The 19,704-nt window shown below is 39.1% G+C and overlaps 2 protein-coding genes across 3 annotated transcripts in view; both read left to right on the forward strand.

The window, feature by feature from the left end:
* Positions 1–2,376: 2,376 nt before the first annotated feature.
* LOC145469961 (frizzled-2-like) lies at positions 2,377–5,448 on the forward strand. The gene has a single exon (XM_081453788.1). It carries the CDS (start codon positions 2,464–2,466, stop codon positions 4,108–4,110), a length of 1,647 nt encoding a protein of 548 aa, XP_081309914.1. The 5' UTR covers positions 2,377–2,463; the 3' UTR covers positions 4,111–5,448.
* A 145-nt stretch (positions 5,449–5,593) lies between these two features.
* LOC145469949 (acyl-CoA dehydrogenase family member 11-like) overlaps positions 5,594–19,704 on the forward strand; it is a 51,273-nt gene continuing 37,162 nt past the window's right edge. The window contains exons 1-5 of one of the 2 annotated variants that reach the window (XM_081453766.1): positions 5,594–8,205; positions 12,201–12,300; positions 13,302–13,427; positions 16,258–16,419; positions 17,440–17,554. In XM_081453766.1, the coding sequence (XP_081309892.1) occupies positions 8,078–8,205; positions 12,201–12,300; positions 13,302–13,427; positions 16,258–16,419; positions 17,440–17,554 (631 nt within the window). In that variant the 5' untranslated portion in view covers positions 5,594–8,077. Of the gene's footprint in view, positions 8,206–12,200; positions 12,301–12,560; positions 12,897–13,301; positions 13,428–16,257; positions 16,420–17,439; positions 17,555–19,704 lie in introns of those variants that run through there. The other variant, XM_081453767.1, reaches the window with a different exon arrangement.

A 19,704-nucleotide genomic window follows, 5' to 3' on the forward strand; every position in this document is an offset into this window, starting at 1 on the left:
TGCCTTTTTTACACTTCACCGACGATTAATCAACGCAGGTTTGGAAAGTCAGCGCTGTAAGTAAATTCAATTGAGTGTTATGAAGTTGTGAGGGTTTGTTCAGTTTTCTTAGCTTGGCGCTGTAATGGCGCGTAGTCTCTTGTTTCTCTCGCCGTAAAATTTCAAGTAAAAAATGAGTCAATTTCGGTCGTTTACCTCTCTGAACGTTGCTATATTTAAGAGAATTTCTGTGGAATACACTCAACGAATTTCCTCGCTTTTTGCTACTCAATTTACGGTAGTAATTAACACCAATTTACTGCAGGAAAAATAAAAAATAAACGTGTTATTTTCCGGCGTGGGGTTGGTCTTGTATAGTGAAAAACTGACCTCGGGCTTGAAAATGTTGCCCGAGGCTTTGAGCAGCATTTTCAAGAACTCGGTCACAGTTTTTCACTTTAATAGACCTCCCAGCCGGTAAATAACATATGTGTATACCACTTGAAAGCGCTGCATAACTAGTTAGATGGTAAGCCTTTACAACCACGTGACTAGCAGACTGACAATGTCCTGTAAGCACAAATAGACGGTGTCGTTCTTTGTATAGTTCTGCTCTGTTGTAAACGAACATGTCAAACTGTTTTCAGTCCTTTCAGTTTCCTTTTGTTACATAGTTTTGTTCAGTGTCATTGGAAACTATTTCCTATGACTATGGAAAATTAACTGTGTCAATTCCGAGACTAACTGTTTAATTGATGAAAGTGTTGAGACAAATTTTGGAAAATTTAGTTCCTTTTAATATTTTTCTGGCCAAATCCCGAAATTTAAGTCCAGCGAAATATGCCCGTCCCATTTTCGCGAAATTTAGTTCGGCGAAAATAAGCGTGAACATTAAGGTAGTTCTTTGACCAATGCCGGGAAACCCGCATCCGTTTTCTGTGGTTCTGGAGTCTGAAAATCTCGCTTGCGATTGGTTAGAACACAATAATTCCGGAACTGCCAAAAACAAATTTAGAATTTATGGCGTATACTGGTAATGGTAGGTGCTAATCTTGAAAAAGGTTTGTCTGGCAGCTAAGATTTTTGGCGACATTAAGAAATGCGATATCAAGCCTAATGTTTTTTTCAAAGTTTTATTTTAACAAGAAAATAAAAATTCCACGAGTAGCTTTCTTTATCAGGACTACAATGGAACTGTTCTCATCAAGACAACTGAACGTCATGGTCTTCACTGGCAATTTCATGGTCAAAATTCAGTTGTTGCTGTTCTTCGGTTTTGATATCGAAGCAACTTTAAATCAATAATGATTTTACATTAAAACTCATAAAACCGCGAACAATTACGTATACTAAAAAATTCACACTAAAAAAGTAACTCTTGTATGCCTTGTGTGCCTATATTTTACCAAAGCAGGAGCACATAACGTTTCATCAACTCCTTAGATTTTCCGGTTATCTGTCCGTAAGGCCTAAGGACTGCGTACCGGTCATATCTTGTCCACCGCCAACTATCCGTTCATGTCATATTACCATGACATAGTTTCTTACTTAAAAACTAAGTTTATATTTTAAGCCTATTTTGTCACTATGTTTACACAATTATCAAGTGTGTGAAGATCTTTGCACGGCCAATAAAAACACTTTCTTTATTTGGGAAAAAAAATAAATCAGTCAAAAAATATGGACAAAGAAAACTAAAGAAAGCGGTACGTTTAAGAATGTAAAGAACGCCCCAACCTCAGGAAACTTCCACAGAAAAAACAACCCCGAGGAAATGAACCGGTTATCTGATTTCTGGTTTATCTTCGTTAATACAACAAAAGATCTTAGGAACTTTTTGTTTACTCTAGACAAGGGGTTCCCAACTGTAAACCGTAATACACCGCTCAAAGCAATTGACTCCCCGCAGAGTTTAATATCGCAGGCATCCAATTCCGTGGCCAAAAGGCGTCAAAAAGAAATGCATTCCAGATGCCCCATAGGTTATTCATAATGACAAAACAGCAAGGGGTTCGCTTGCTGATGTTTCGAAACATCTCTTTGAAAGATTTAAAGTATACCCACTTTATTGTTTTCCGCTTTTATTGTTTATTCCAAAGTGCGCGTTACTAAATATTCAAAAGCTGACTCAATGGTAAGCCGCTTTTGCGTGTAAATTCCACATTTGAAAGGTACACCATAAAGCTTTCAAAGCTATTTAGAGGAACCGATCGAATATCCGGTGGCCTTTACATGGAGCCGTTGTTTGACTCCTAATTAGATAGATCGTGTCATTGTGTCCAATCAGAACTTGTTTTATGTTCTGACTGTCGTTTTCTTCTGCCGCTAGCCAATCATAGTTTGCGCGCTGAGTATGCTAATTTCGTTGACACTTCATTTCAGTCATGCATAGTCGGCCATTACAAACCGAGGACTTGAACAGGTTGGCGTTCTTTGTGGAATTGCAGAAACTCGAATTCCTTTAGTGTTGCAGTCAGAGTCAAAATGATCACAGAAGCTTATAGTTCAAGTTTTGCTCGATTACTGTTCCCCGTCGTGATCTTTGGGGTTTGTTTATTTCCCTGCTTGTGCCAAAAGAAGTGTGAATCAGTGACAATACCTCTTTGCAGAGGTCTACAGTACAACACCACATTATTTCCTAATATGTTGAGACATAGAACACAAGAGGAAGCTGCTCTCGAAGTGCATCAGTTTTTTCCACTGGTGAAAGTTGGGTGTTCCAAGGACTTGGCGTTCTTTTTATGTTCGGTTTACGCTCCCATCTGTACTGTCCTTGCGATCCCTGTTCCTCCATGCCGTTCCCTTTGTGACAGCGCTAGAGATGGATGCGAAGATCTCATGAAGCGTTTTGGATTTACATGGCCAGAGTCCTTGTGGTGCGAAAAGTTTCCTAAATTGGGCGAAGAAATCTGTGTTGGCGAGAATATAACGAGTGGAAGTGGCCAAGGATTGCCTACAAAGAAACCAGAAAGACCAGGAGATGTGAACACTACGACGCAACCACTTGACAGGAGTTTAGTGCCGTTTCGATGTCCAGAAGAGCAAGAAATTGATAACGATCATTACACGTTTTTCGGCAAGAAGAAATGTGCGGCAACGTGTGAAAACATTTATTTCGATGACAAGGAGAGAAAAATTGCCCGTCTCTGGACTGGAATATGGGCAATTCTCTGTTGCATTTCAACCCTCTTCACGATTTTGACTTTCATTATTGACATGAGAAGATTTCGATACCCAGAAAGGCCGATTATATTCCTCTCGGGTTGTTACTTCATGATTTCTGTTTCTTTCATCATTGGCTTCGCTGCTGGAGACTCTTTATCTTGTACAGAATCCAAAACTGGCTTTTCAGTCCTTGTCCAAGGAACTAAGCACGAGGGATGTACTGTAATATTTATGCTGCTGTATTTCTTCAGCATGGCTTCCTCTATCTGGTGGGTTATTCTAACGCTCACTTGGTTCCTGGCGGCCGGACTAAAATGGGGACATGAAGCTATCGAAGCAAATGCTCAATTTTTCCACCTCGCAGCCTGGGCGATTCCTGCGGTCAAAACAATTGCGATTTTATTGATGACAAAAGTTGATGGCGACGAACTAAGCGGCGTTTGTTTTGTTGGACTTTCAGATTTAAATGCACTACGAGGATACGTTTTGGCTCCGTTGTTCGTTTACTTTTTTGTTGGGGCTACGTTTCTTCTGGCGGGATTTGTATCGCTCTTTCGAGTGAGATCCGTTTTAAAAGATGATTATAGCAAGAGGGAGAAAATCGAAAAACTAATGATTCGAATTGGAGTCTTCTCGATCCTATACACTCTTCCAGCAATCTCAGTAATCGGCTGTTTATTTTACGAGCAGGCAAATCGAGAAAAATGGCAGCAATCTTGGTTTGAAGGTTGGAAGCACCAGCAGGCCTGCATCGATGATATGAAAGACGCGAATTGTCCAAAATACCCTATAGTTCATGACAAACCGGATTTCACCGTCTTTATGGTTAAATACTTAATGTTCTTGATCGTAGGAATAACATCAGGATTTTGGATTTGGTCAAGTAAAACCATTAACGTGTGGAGAAAGTTTTACTCCTCCGTAGTACACAAAGTGTTCAGCCATGGAACAAACACGCCTGTATGAAAATCGTCTGTAAAGTTACTAGCGCCATGCAAGAGATGTAAGATTTAGGTACTTCATGCCAAAAACAGCGTCCGTAAATTAAATTTACACCAGATGATAAAGAACTCCGAGATGGCATTTTGCTTTATCACGGCATGGTGCCTTGCAAAGAACTCAATTTCCAAAGCTTTTCAGACCAAGAGTTCATGGTGGGAATTAATTTCCAAATCGCGTGATTGCTAAGGGCCATCTTAGAAAGAACGCGTCTTGCCTCGAGTAACTTTATCGTGTGTTTAGCAGCAGTGGAGATAAAGTACGCGGATTTCGTTTTATGAAATGGAAATGTACAGTAATTCGATTTGCTCGAAAAATGGGATGATGTATTCTGTTTACGGCTTTTTTTGTAAAGAACTGAAATTGTAAATTGCATGCTTAAGTGCGTATACCAGATGGGACATTTTACTTTGAAACAAAGAAACAAGTAAACTGATATGAAAGAACCGCACCTTCAAACGGATTGTAATAATGTATAGTAATGAAATACCGTAATGTGATTTTTCTCAATTTCTACTGTGGTTTTACGTTGTAAAGATAGTCCAATGTCTTAGTTGAAATGCTGACTTCGTTTAGAAAATTAGAAAATTTAGATCCAATAATATCCAATACATCTTTGATTCTTCCCTTTCTGTAGCTTATCCTAGATAACATCTCCATCTGTTGATGTAGTAGAAGTAATCCTTAACTTTGAATTTTCTAGAAAAGGAGATTTATTGCTTGTTTGTTTGTTTGCCGGGCTGACGTGCTCTTTCGTTCTTATCTATCACTTTTTCCTCCAGTTTGTGATATTTTTTCTTTTTGCTTTGTTTATTGACACTTGCATACCTAAGACTTAAAGCATGAGTACTGTCTAGAGAGGAAGGGTGTCTACTCCATTTCAGGATGTCAAATGAGAGGAATTCCATCAGTTGCCCATGTGTTTTTTCTCCTAAGCCACTTACTTATGGTAATCCAATCTGATTTGAGACTCCAACTTTTCATGTTCATAGACTTTATAGTTATTTTTTTTCATTTGTAGAAAAAGAGAGGAAAGTACATTTTTTGCTATACTCCAGATTGGACTACCTGCTCTTATATTATTACAGAAGTGTGTACTTAGCCTCTTTAGCAGGTTTCTGTAAAGCGTTGTTTAGTTTCATTTTTTACGGTCTTGATTGTAGATGAATGGAATGCTTTGATGAATATCCAGTGAGTTCAACAAAACATATGTATTATGGACAGCCATTCTGATGTTGATGTTACTTTGATTTTTGACATGTTTTGCGCTGATTAAGACCAATATTAAAGCTTTTGTTATATACATTTCACATCTGGTTTGTTTCCACAGGGTATTCCCTTGAGTATTGGTCCTTCAATTAATATGTGGTGCCAAAAAGAAACTGTTCAATTGTTAAATAGAAGTCATGGTCAAAATCATTGAGACTTTTGTGGATTTGCTGTTATTAAAAATTGACAATTTGAAAGCAATGCCCAATTTTTTTGAAGAGAAATGTGGTTTAAAATCCCCTCACAAATTTTGATGTAATTTTCACAGAGCATTTCTTTAGCAGAAGTACATACCTCATTTCCACATGGAAGTATTATCTTCCATAGATATGCAACAATTGATATTGGTGTTTTAGAATTTCTAAAAAGTGTAACCTCTTATTAGACCACTTAATAATTCTGTGATTCCAAAACATCTTTAATAAACAGAAATCCAGTTGTCCAAGGAACATTACTTCCTAGTGAAAAAAAATTTTTTTTTCAACTGTCACCTTCAGAATTAAACCTTACAAAAAAACAACAAAAAAAACCCACGAATATGGTTGCTGTTTTGAGGATAAAAGCATGCATAACACAGTCGGGCTTTAAATGATAATAATTTTAAGTCATCATCATCATCATCATCATCTTTTATCACCCCGGGAGAGCATAGGGCGTCCACCGGTACCCTCCAATGTACGTGGTCTTTGCCAATGCTTTGGTTCTCTCTTAGGAGTACCCCACTCTTCCAACTCTGCAGCATGGACTGCTTCCAATTTTGAGTCATGGTAAAGCATGGTAATAGCAAAATAAGAGCCTGCAGAAAAAGAAAGGTTAGAGTTTGGCTGCAAAGACTGGAAATGATGATGAACAGGAGTAGTGAGCGGAGTTATATTTGGTCTTTATTCATACAAGTGATAAAATTGGACGAGTGTGTAGTAGGAGTCCAATTTGTTTAATCATGAGTATGACTTCACAAAGAATTGGATGACACAGATTCTTGCTACCAATGAATTAAGATTTGATTACCATAACCTTTGGCTAGATGTCTTGATAAATAAGCAGTTTACTGTGCCTTTCAATAATGCATGAACTTTGCTCAATCAATTATTTTGTGTTTTGCTGCCCTACTGGACCTCCCAGGAAACAAAAGTTTACTTTTAATAAATGAGTGGTGGATTTTGATCCATTATCTTTGTTTCTTTTTCTCAAGGATTGTTGGTTGTTGTCATAGTTATGATTAACAGCACCCAATAGCACTTTTGCAATTTCAGAGTTTTGGTGTTATCAAAAGGCACTGTAACACTTCAGATTATTTTTTTTGGCTAAGATGCAGCATGAGTATAGCAAGCTTTTTGACTACATCAGTGGAAGAAACATGGTGTGCAGGATAGGGGACTGTCCAACTAGCCTGCTGATAATTAACCAATCATATTCATGAATTTTGTAGTCTTGGTCAAGAGAGTGCTGATGCTTGAATAATTGGCTGAGCATGCAATTTGAAATTGTCTAATTGCTCCTTGAATTGCATTCCACCTACCCAGCCGAGTTACTTTTAGTAGTTGTGAGCGGGCATCTAATGTATTTTATATCTGTTCAGTTGTGTGTGCTTGTGTAAGATATTTAAAAACGCAGTTAAAAGAAACTGAAAAATAAACTCTTTCAGTTTCTCAAAGAAATTCCTATAAAAACACCTTTGATAATTGGTTTTGATTAGTTTTTATTGTTAATTCTAAATAGACACATATGTTGAAGGAGTTTTTGGAGGTGTTTCATTTCAGATTTATAGCCTGGGGCAACAAGCCAGGTTTCAAACAGAGGGTAAATTTATGTGCTGGACATAAGCATTCAGAGTTCCTTTTTAAAAAGTTCTGCAGAGACTAGGAATCTAAACAGCAAAGGTGTTTCTTTCTTTGTGGAGTCTAGGCATGCCACCCCAGAAAATTAAAAAGAAATAATTTGAAGGTTTCTTGGAAGTTTCTCTGATTCAGAGAGACAAAGGGAACTGTTTTTAAGTATTTAAAGTGGAAATTTGTACTTTGGTGGCACTTTCTGAATTCTTTGAAGCTTACCTCATGCTAAAAAAATGGTTTGTTCAAAATATGAAAATGTGCTAGTCATAATTTGTTTCAGTGCAATGTCATGTTGCTTTGTCCCAGTCTTGTCCAGTTAATAGGTTTGAATGTACACTAAAATTAATCCTTTCCACCTTTGCTACAGAGTGAAATGGATACCAGCAATTACCATGGCATGAGTCTGTCATGGGCTGTTGCTTCTGTTTTTATTTCATTGTTTTAAAAACTAACTGAACATCCCTTCTCCTGTGGGAGGGGGGGAGGGGGCGTGGAGAAGAATTTTCTGTGTATTTGACACCCATCCCCAGGGCCAAACATGAAGTGTTCAAATTCTCAACCTAAGGGTGATACTAGGCGATCAAATGCTCCTGAGACAGTCACATGCATGGTGGACTGGAAAAGAAAGAAATTAACCCTGGAACACTCATGCGTAGTTTTGATGTATTATCAAAATAAGAATCTATCTCGTTCCCAGGGTCTCTCATCTTACTGCCCCCTGGAGCCAGCGAGGAGGGGGCGGGAGAGACTAAGAAGAGAGAATAAGAATGTGATTTTAAAATAGTGTCACCCACGTGCCCGCGAGGCGACTGGGAACGAGTCAGAAGAAAAACATGGCGGAGGAACTGTCGAGGGTTCGTCCGGAGCATAAGTTTGATGAGGGTGCCCTTCAGGAATATCTCATACGAAACTTGCCAGGTTTTCCCCGAAATCATGGAGAGTGGACTGTTCTACAGTACAGGTTTGTGTTATTTAATGTAACAGGCGCATCAGTGCTTAATGTTTAGCATCGATCTCCCAGTTTTTCGGGGATGATCGATCATCATCCTCGAAAAAACTGGGCTGCACTTGACATAAACAATATCAGTACAAAATATAGATTGCGAACTACAGACTGCAAATTGCAGAGCGGAAAAAAAATGCAGACTAAAGACTGCAGACTTTATCGAGAGCTAACTGTAAACTGGCTAATCTGACCGGAGCACTATTCAGTCTAAGTTGGCCACAGTGTACACTTTCACTCTGGTTAGCCTGAGTCCCGGGAGGGGGACTCCCATAAAAAAGGGCGGGGGTGTTTGTTGTACCTTTTAGGGGTTAAAAAAGCAGTTTTGGTATCTCTTAGGGTGGTTAGCCTCAAAAGATCCACAGCGGGAGCTTTTGCAGTACCTTTAAGGGTGTTGGGCAAAAAAATTATGACAGAAGAGAACGTATTATGTCAGAATTGGTAACTCTTGGGGGAGAAAAAAAATTTCAAGCCATGCCCACAAAACAGGATCTTGGTACCCCTCAGGGTTCTTTTCAAAATTTCCAACAAGCACCCTTTTTATACATGAATGGGAGTCCCCACCCTGGGGCCTGAGTAAATGCCCAGATTAGCCAACAGGTGTGCATTTAGTTTTCAATATTGGCAATGGTAACACGATATTATATGTTCAAAGCGTCTGCAGTCTGCATTTTACCCCTGGTCTGCAGTCAGGGGAGGGGTATTCCCATATCTACTGTAAGCTACATGGGTATGTGCCACTGTGAAGGGTATTATTTTCAGGCAATTTAGTCTGGGATAGGGTACAGAAATGAGACAATTTTGCTCCAGAACAGGGTAGAATTTATCTGGATAGTGGCCACTCTTTAAATGATTTACCGGTAGTCTAGAACAGGTTTCTTTATCTGGGTTTCTACAGGAGCTCATTACCTGGAGCCTCAATACGAATTGTACCCTTGAGTCAACCCTGTCCCATATCTTTTAATTTTTTTGATCTGTGATATCTGCGGGAGTTCTTTAATTTCCCGCGAAAACAATCTTGTTTTCGTTGACTTCGGCATAACAGCCTAAAAGAAATGGAGGCCAAAGGAGAAGGGTGATCTCTATTACTTCTCCCATTTTCCCTTCTATTTTGATCCCTTTTCCTATCTTACAACCAAGGGAAACTGGGTATCAGCTAACTGGAAGTTAGTAAAGTAATTTATTATATGGCTCTGTCTCACAAGGATTGGGAACTAACAAATTCACGAATTTGATTGGCTGAAATCGATATTGAAAGTCGTCTAGATTTTCCCATCTAGACCAGCATCTAGACTGGTGACGTTTGGCAGTGAAAAAGTTGCAAGCTAAAATGCAAAATCATTCACTATTTTCATCTAACAATATTTGTTTATGGAAGTGCCAAAAAGCCTGGTGAGAAAAAAAAAAGTAAAGAGGACATCTGCTAATGTGCTGAATAGCTGGCAGCAATATTTGAGTGAACCTTGTGGTGGAAAAACAATTTGCAAGAAGTGCGATGTCTTCACTGGCGATTGAGCCAAAGAAGTCTGACCTTTTTGTGAGAGCTGCCAAGTGCTGTAATCCAAGTACTTGGAGTAGTTAAATAAATAAACACAGTTTGTTACTGCCATTGCTCTTACCAATGATCCAGGGAACAACCCTGTTCTGCATTGATGCTTGTAATTCAAGGATAGTCATTAGGTTAAGCAGAAATTTCCTTTCCCTTGGCAGCATTTTCTACCATTTAGGTATGGTACTCAAGTACTGTAAGTGTTTTTGCCGTAAGCGTTTTTTCTCTCGCCGTGATGAAATCATCCCTGGAGACCCAGGGGCAGTTAGTGGGGGCAGGAAAAAGTCTAAACAAGCGAGAAGAAAAATTTGGGCGAAGTCGTTCTTGACTTTTCTTTTGAATCCCAAATTTTTTTCCTTGCCCGTTTAGACTTTTTCCTGTCCCCACTAACTGCCCCTGGGTCTCTGAGGATGTGATGAAATTTGAATTAAGGTATTTGTTTTTGTTTTTGCCGTGAGTGTGTGTAGTTTGCCAGGAGTAATTTGAATTTCTTTTGAATTTTATTTTGCTGTGATGAATTTGAATTTGCCCTGACAAATTTTATTTTGCTGTGGCAGTAGTGGGCCACCATAGATTTCTGTTAACTCGAGCATACTCAATAAGCTGTGGTTGTTGAATAAAGGCACTAGTGGCTTGTGGGGTGTCACGATCCTGAATCTGGGTACTCCAAGTATGTAGACTCTCAGCCTCTCCTTGGCCCATTTGATTGCCAAAGTGTCTTTCTTGGTCTGACTGTACCTTTTCTCAGTCTGTCATTGTTTAGCTGATGAATTGTACCCCTTGTGTTATGCAGCTCCTGTCTGTCTTCTGGAGCAGGGCTGCTGATAAGCCTTCATTGAAGCTTGCCTCTGTAAGGAGGATTATAGGTTTGCTTGGGTTGAAGAATGCCATAGTCTTCTCACTTGAGATGCTGTCTTTTATCTTCCTGAATGCTTCTTCTTATTGTTTTCCCCAATGAAATTTCATTTCTGTTCTGGTAAGCTGATACAGCATTGCTTCTATGGCTGCATAGTTTGATGAAGTTGTCCAGGTGGCCTATACTTACCAAGAAAGCTTCACATAGCCTCTTTGTTCTCAGGCATTCTGCAATCTTTGATTGCTTTTACTATGTGAGGTGATGGTTTTGTCCAGCTTTGGTTAAGACGTGTGTAAAAAAACTTGATTTGCTCCATCCCGAACTGGCATTTCTCCCTGTTGAATGTGATCCTGCGGTCTCTGGCTCATTGTAACAGGGTCTTCAATACTTCTCTGTGCTGAGTCTCATCTCTTCCTCCCAGGGGTATGTCATCTCCTTGGTTCAGGCAGTGGGGTATGTCTCTGTAGATTGTTCATGAACTTGGCTTCATTGAAGACATCTTGCGAGTCTTTGGGGTCTGTAGTTTCCCCAAGGCGTGCTGAATGTAACAACTTGTCTTGTGGACGTGTCTACAGCTAGCTGGTGGTAATCTTGTCTGAGATCCAGTTTTGTAAAGATCCTGCAATCATGCAGGTGATAGATGAAGTCTTCTACTCTTGGTGATTGGATGCACTGGCTTTGTTTCATGGACTGGTTTGGAATTCTCAAGTCAGTGCTTGCTCTGATCATGTGGACTCTAGTTCTTCACTCCTCACTTCTGTGAACTTGGGTTTTAGTTGAATGACCAGCAGTGAACACTACGTAATTGTCTCGCCATCTGGGACTTTCTCAAACATCTCCTCCTTCACCCCCTGATCAAGCCATTCTTTGAGTGCCTTCTGCAGGTGATATGGTACAGGGCATGGTTACTGAGCCAAAGGTTCTGCATTGGGATCCACTTCTAGCTTAACTTCTCTCTTCTTGCCTTCTTTCTTGTCCCGAAAGCAACCGATCCATTGGAATGTGTCACTGTAGTTGTTTAGTACTGCTTCAATGCTGTCCTGAGGTGTCCTCGCAGTAATTTAAATTCTCAGTTCACTGGTCTCTTTAAGTGTTCCTTGTGGATCGATTTTGAGCATTCCAAGCTTTCAACAACAGTCTACTCTTACTTAGGTGGTGAAGAGTCCATCTTCCCTTAGAACTTGCTCTCAAATACGATGTTACCATCATTACCATTATTATTAAATACATGGCCACGTAAACATTCCTGGAATGGAAGACATTTTTGCAATTTTTCCACTGTATGCCAAAACAGTTTTTGTAACTAGCCACTAAAAGTCTAAGGGGTAGATGGTTGCTTATAGGAGCTTGCCCAGCTCACATTGAACAGTGGGACAGGAAAAGATTGCATATTATGCCCTTTGTCAGCCTCCCAATCTTACAGTACTTTGTTGTCATTCCAGGCAAGTAGGGTAATGAATTGATTTTCTGTTAAGTAGTGATGTCAAATTTTGAAGGAAAAGTAACAACTACAGAAGTGTGTGTTAATAGTTTGCTCTCCTTCTGCAGGTCAGGTCAGTCTAATCCAACATTTTACCTGGCTAAAAATGGAAAAGAGTTTGTTCTCAGAAAAAAACCACCAGGCAAATTGTTGAGAGGGGCCCATCAGGTAAATATAATTCACCACAATTGCTACTAATCTCGCAATCTGATTGGCTACTTTGCTGTTGTTGATAAGAGTCCAGACAACGCTGCTCGCGTCAATGTATCACACTCTTGGTCACGCTCTGAAAGAAACATTTTCTTTGACATTGATATTGTGGTAAAAAACAAATCAAATGTGGTTCAGCGTTGTCTGTACCCTTATCAACAACAATATATGTCAAAATTTGTTGTGGACTCACTTGGCTGCACCTCGTGAGTCCACAACATTTTGACCACTGTGATGACGCATGCTCATTGTCGATAAGAGTACATACAATGTTAAACCACATTTGATTTGTTAATTACGAAGTGTCAAACAGTCTCAACTGTTAGCAAAAGTTATTAATAATTGTTTTCAGGGATATTTCGAATTTGGAATGGATGCATTATAGCAACCCTGTTTCTCTGGATAAGTTGAGAGAACCAAAAAGTCTTCAGGGAGGATAGGAAAGGCTATTGTCCCTACATGCTTTATTTTGGGCGGTTACAGGCAGCACGGGAAATTGGAGAGGTTTTTCGCATGGGCAGTTACGGGTGGCACGGGAGTCAATGGGTTAATTTGTAAGTCGATATATATGGAATTATGTCCATGAAAAGTTAATGCACGTGAAATGTGAACCAAAACTGTAATGTTGAGGCAGCTCACGGGATCAGTCATTTTCAATAAATTTTCACAAAATAAACTAACAGCTCTAAGTGTGAATAGAATTGCATCCTCATCCCATGGGTTGTTATCGTGGAGTATATATTTTCCATACAAACATGTACTGATAGCTTAAGAGTATGGAAAAGACAAAAAAGGTTAATAAATTTTCTTTGTGGTGACATGTTCCCATGCACCTGGTAAAACACATTTAATAGCAAATAATAGTTATATTATTGCATGAATATGTAATTGGTTACCTCAGCTTCCATATGAAGTGCTTAGAAGACCAAAACTTTCTCAATTTCTCTTTTGCATTACAGATTGACAGAGAATTTAGAATTCTGTCTGCCCTGCATAGTGTTTCATTTCCAGTACCCAAGCCTTATTTGTATTGTGAAGATGTTTCAGTCATTGGTACAGAATTCTACATCATGGAGCACGTCAAGGTAAAGACTGAATCTTATTCAATTCATGAAAACTGGTTGTACTTGTAGTTCTAGTAATTTAATACCAGTGAAGTAGTATATTAAAAATGCTAAAATTGCAGTCAGGGATGTACATCAGTAGGATAATGCATTACTGAACGATGACAATACAGACACCAAGATACATGATAAAACTTTAATGAAAGAAAAGCAATGCTCAACAATCCTGAGCAATGCATAGAAAATCTAAACTTGCTAGGGGTAACTGGAATTGCCCTGAGGCAAGGAATTGCAGGACCTTGCAAGGTGGCCGCATTTCCCACAAGTGAAACACACTGGAGGCTGGCGACGCGGGTATGGATGAAACTGTGAACCTTCATTCCTTGGCTGAAGAGGTGGTAGCACTTGTTTGAGGGCTTTCTGAATTTCTTTAGCTATGGGGTTGAGGGTCAAAAAAACTAGCAGGGCATGCCAAATGCTGGTGAAGGAGTGCAAGGGCAGAATCAACACTTCCTGTGTCATGCATCTGGTGAAGAGCTGCAAGCTCCTTCTTCAAAGCTGCTATGTCATCTCCAGGATTTCCCTGAAGGGACAAAAACACTTTGTACAAATACTATGTGAAAGAAGTTAAAGTACACATCCTACATCTGTGAAAACCACCAAATAAATGCAAAAGCAAATTTAAGGTCCTTTTTGGGTTTAAGTGTAATAATAAAACAAGATTGGATAACAGTGCTGTAAAACTGCATTAATTATAGAACCAAAGTGTGGCACATGTTTGGAAATAAAAAAAACTGATGGAAACAAAGGAGTTGCAAACATGTTTGTGGGAATGGGTTTGTCATAAACATGTCTTTGAAATGCGTTGAAAACGGTATAAGACTTTATCAGGTTGAACACATGATCAAACTCTTTCTTAGGTTGAACACAAGACTAAATTAGACATTCAGGTTGAAAATTTGACCAAAATAGACTCTCTTGGGACAAACACATGGCCAGATAAGGCCCTCTTAGGTCAAACACATGACCAAACTCTTTCTCAGGTCGAACACTAGACTGCAAAACAGTTGTATTTTTTGTGAATGCGGGCGACGGTCAATATTCGAACGAAAGGTCTGAAGTGAATGTAAAAACGGCGAGGGAGAATGGGGAGAGACGCTAAAAAATATGACTGTCCGCCATGCATATGTTAAATTTGTTCAAAATTACTTGTTCTTCCAGCAACAGGAAATTCCCATTGGTTTAATTCTGACACAACCTGTCATCAAATGTCACTCACGCCTGATCAAAAAGATATAGACGCTGTATCAGTTTCACTGTAAAGACAGTAATTCTTGCGGGAAAATGGATGACGTTGACTCCACGCTTGCAAGCAATTTAGCAGCGGTCCACTTGTAAAAGTTATCATTTTACTCTCAGTATGAACAGCTAGCTCACTAAATACACAGGCAATATTCCTTGAAATTTATAACTGAAGACGGGCAGGTCGGGTTTCTCAACAGCCATTCGCATGCATGAATGACCCCGAGAGCAAGCAAATATACACGCAAACAAATTATTTCTGCACATATTTGTCTTGGGGCTACGGACTGAACAAGACTTAAACGTCTTATAAACCTTATGATTTTGTAAGGTAATAAGTTATAAGTTTTAATGGATTAAGTATTGTTCAGTCTGTAGCCCCAAGAAAAACGGGAAAAATATGTGCAGAAATAATTTGTTTGCGTGTAGATTTGCTCGCTCTTGGGGTCATTCATGCATGCGAATGGCCGTTGAAAACCCCAACAAATGTCTTCATTCATAGATTTCAAGGAATATTTAATGCCAATGTATTTAGTGAGCTAGCTGTTCATACTGAAAGTAAAATGATAATTTTTGCGAGTTGACCGCTGCAAGATTTCACTTTTTCAGGTAAATTTTGCACACAGTCGGCAATGAGACGTCCACCAAAACTTGGGTTTTGTCTAGACGCTTTTGCACTGAAGGTCACCTGTGATTGAAAACCGCTGTAAGATGTGGGTGGACCTGTGAAGCAATTTCTGTCACCTTAGTGACATTATACGACCCCCACTTAGAACAAATTCATTGTATGAAAAGCTGACAGTCGTTTTCTCGCCTCTCACGCCCTATGGGCGTGTGAGGCTCGCGCGCTTCACACGCAAGGATCATTCTTACAGCACTTCATGCCTTCTGAAAACGCCCAAAAACGACTGTTTTGCAGTCTAGTCGAACACACAACCAGATTAGACTCTCTCAGGTTGAAACCAGAACCAAGCTCTTTCTTGGGTCGAACACATGACCAGATTAGACTCTCTCGGATCAAACACATGTCCAATCTCTTTCTAGGGTCTCCAAATGCAGAGAGACTGCGTGTCTGGGCTTAACTTATGTGAACAGGCAGGAACACAAAAAAATGAAAACATGGATGTAAAAACAACTTAAAAAGGAGCGTGAAATAAATACCTTAGCCATGAAAGTAGGTAGTAAAATAGGCTAGCATGACAACAAAATGATGAGGGGATGATAAAACTAAGAAAGGTGCCCCACCCAGATCCCAAGGCAAGAAGAAAGTGGCTTTGGTAACACAAGATTAAATTAACAAAAAGTCTGTAATGGTGCCAGAGCAGTGTAACTTGGCAAAGCTGACAGAAAACCTGACACAGTTTGTTAAATAGGACAAATGAGGCCTCCAGGGACTCATTTGACCCAGACCCTTGATGTCTGAGGTGTTATGAAATACCAGCATTACGTGCAGGCTAGATTCGTGGTTATTTTTAATTACCAGACTGAGTGCAAATATACATGTGCAGAAACCACTTAAAAATGATTTGATCATTGTATACTCTCCTAGGGGGATATATTTCGAAGTCCATCTCTACTAGATCACTCAGTGGCTGAGAGAAGAGCTATCTACAGTGCAATGGTCACTACTTTAGCTAAGTTGCACAGCATCAATTACAAGAATCTGGGACTTTCTGATTTTGGGCAGCAGACCAACTACCTAAGGAGGCAGGTAATTAAAATCCTACAGCACTTTGCCAACTTTAACTTAAAAAATAGGTCTACAATAGGTGCATGTGTGGGTTACAAGTTATACCAATTATTCAAGTTGGTTTATTGACTTCTGATTACATTGGAAACAACAGTAATTTGACTGTAACTTAGAGAAAAGAGTAAATTGTCCTTTAGTATTGAAAAAGATTCTGTCAACAAGAGAAAACTTCTGCAATAAGGGGTTGAAAGATGCTTATTTTCTTCAGTGGGCCGTATTTTGCTTTGATTGAGTTTAGTGTGCATTAGATCAATGAGCTTGCTAGTTCAAGTCAACCGGATCAATTCACTCACTCTCACTCTCTTTTCCAATTTCTTAAAGTGCTTGTGAGGTAAAAAATTGCTGCTTATTTCAAAGGCTTTTCAAAGTAAAGAAGAATGGCATTTTCCTTTTTGGAATATCTTTTTTCATTGTAGAGATGTTCACATTTTTGTATTATGCAAATGAGGAAAGTGATGACGTCATAGGTGGTTCCACTAAAACAGTACAACACTCAATCAAGAATATCTCTAGAAATATTAAAGCAGTGTTCTTTAAACTTAGGACCAGAAATGTACATCACAACAGAAACAAAATGACACCTGTCGTACTGTTGCCATGACAACAGTTATGCCACTGGTCCTGTTTTAATTAAGACTAAAATTTTCAGATTTTATCTTAAACAGGGATCATCCACTCCCAACAATCTAATGGGGAGAGTTCAGACAATATAGGAACCATGTGTGTTCCAAGCAAGACCCTCTGACCCACTGTAAAAGGTTGCAAATGGTAATATTTGGTTTTCCTCAGAAAGAGACTGGAGCCAAGAGTGTTGCCATGGCAACAACATAGAAGGTGTCATTCAGTTTCTTTCCTGCATTTTATTTCTCCCAGTACACTGTGACTACTTCATTAGGTAATGATAATAAGAAACATCTCAAAGAGAGTATCTTTAGTGATCATTAACAATAAATTTAATTAATGATCTATTTTTAAAACAAGGTGTCAACCTGGGGAAAGCAGTACAGAGCATCTGAAACACATCAGATTAATGCCATGGAAAGTCTACTCACCTGGTTGGAAAAGAATGTTCCCCCTATCAACACACAAAAAATAGGTTTGACAATGTTGTATTCTGCGTAATGGAATATTACAAAGCAGACACTCAGTGTGTAAGTGCGAAGACTTTCTTTGGTAGATCTTGTTATTGAATTGAAGAATAATGGTTGATTTCAGAAGATACCTTTTCCTCACAAAATTTGAAGGAAAAAACCTTGAGGCTAGGTGGCCTGTAAATTTTCAGATGTGGTCATCAGCAGAAGTGTTCTAGTCACCAAAACCTTTTGGCCCCTCACCACCTGTACTTCAACAAAGAGGAGGCTAGTACTTGCATCTATGTTCTCAAAAAGTAGTTTTCTTTTTAGGCTCAACTAAAGGTAATTAGCTTAACTGTAACTGACAGGTAACATTGAAATCTGTTCACATATTATGACAATGCATTCACTGGAGTACTTGTATATGTAACTTTATGAAAGGTCAATCCTGGTGATGAGGTTCTACAAGTAATGCGGCCTTATAGCCACTACCTAGCATGATGTACTAACAATTAAGTGTCAGAAACAACAACTACTGTAGTACAACAGTAAATTGTTACAACCAAGAGGACATAGGCTTTTTTACTTATTACATGTAAACAAGTTACAAAAATGTGTATTTACAGTGATCAGTTTGAAACAATTAGTTTCTTTCAGTCTTCTTTGCCGTAAAATAAGGAGTATTTGTCTTTAAGGGCCCATTAACCGATTTATGCGCGCACTCGCGCGCGCTGCTAAGGAGGTGAAATTTCACTTCCGGTTACTCACGTCAGCCTGAGCGCAGAAAATAAAAATAACTCAAGAACTTCCAAATTTGCTCACATTTTAGATGTTTTTCTTTGTGTTTCACAAAATGCAAAGTAAAAAAAGTACAAGCAAAGAAAAAATAAGGTAAAGATAGGGTATAAAGATAGGCGCTGATAGGGTAACTTCCCATAAATATCGGGCGCACTTCCGGTTTCTTTAAATGCTAAAGGAAACGCGCTTTTCCCTTAAATCCAGCCTTTTTTGACGGATTTCGATTAAAGCCAACGTTGGAAACATAGCTATGCATTCCTTTTTCAAAATCATGCTTTTTTCAGAAAATTATGAACTTTTTAATATTTTGAAATTTTCTCAAAATCTGACCTTTTAGAAATGAAACAAAATCTATGCATAGCGTAATGAGGATTTAAATTAAAATATTAAATCAATGAAAAAAATTCCGATAAAGTATTTTGCCTAGGAGCCTTTGCGTTTTTTCAGTATTAGTCACATGACCATGGGCGTGGCCTGATGACGTCATCACTAGTGTTGCTGATCATGAAAAAGTTAAAACACATGAAATAACTCTGAAGTAACTAGAAATGACGAGGTTACATGAGAATAAATTTTCCCTAGCAACGGCTCGAAAAGATCGGTTAATGGGCCCTTAAAGCAACATCGTTTTTGTTCCTCATGTGTATGCAGCTTTCCCTGCACACATGTCAGCAAGACTGCAGCAACTCAACAACATTGTGCTACAAAATGGCAGACTCTATGAAGGACATGGTTGGGTTCCCATGTGATGAAAGTGTCAGTTCCACTATACTACAAGAGCTACACTATACTACACTATACTACCACTTTGCTATGAGTCTCATAATCCTAACATCTAGTGTGCAATGTTCAATGTTTTTAAACAGATTAAATAGGGTAAGGTTAATTACTACAAGTGTGAAGGATGTTTTAAAGTACTGGTACTGGACGAGACAAAGTCCTTCACCCACGCCGGGGTTTGCGTGGCACGATAAGTTAACAAGATAAGTTCTGGCCAGCAGTAGTAGTTGCTTATACCACGAGGTGGTTTCTTCTGCAAATCTCTAATAGGTTGATGGGAATGTCATCTCCTTGGATTATCAGGGCATGTGGTGGATCTGGTGCGCTCTGCTTTACTTCCTGGGCTTACCAATTGACACAAATGACATGCTTTTATGAACAGTTCAATTTGCTTGTCCATGTTGGGCCACCTAATACCTTTTCCCTGAGTCTGCCATTTTTGCATTCCATTCCCTGATGGCCCACACATGCACTCATGTGCTTCCAGAGGATCTGGTAAATGATATGATTGCCTCTGAGGACAAGTTTGCCCAATACCCAAAGCTTTTCTGCCGAGGCTTTATACATGTAAAGAAAAAATGTAAATGTAATTGTA

Source organism: Orbicella franksi, chromosome 15, assembly GCF_964199315.1.
Source record: "Orbicella franksi chromosome 15, jaOrbFran1.1, whole genome shotgun sequence".
Taxonomy (NCBI): Eukaryota; Metazoa; Cnidaria; class Anthozoa; order Scleractinia; family Merulinidae; genus Orbicella; species Orbicella franksi.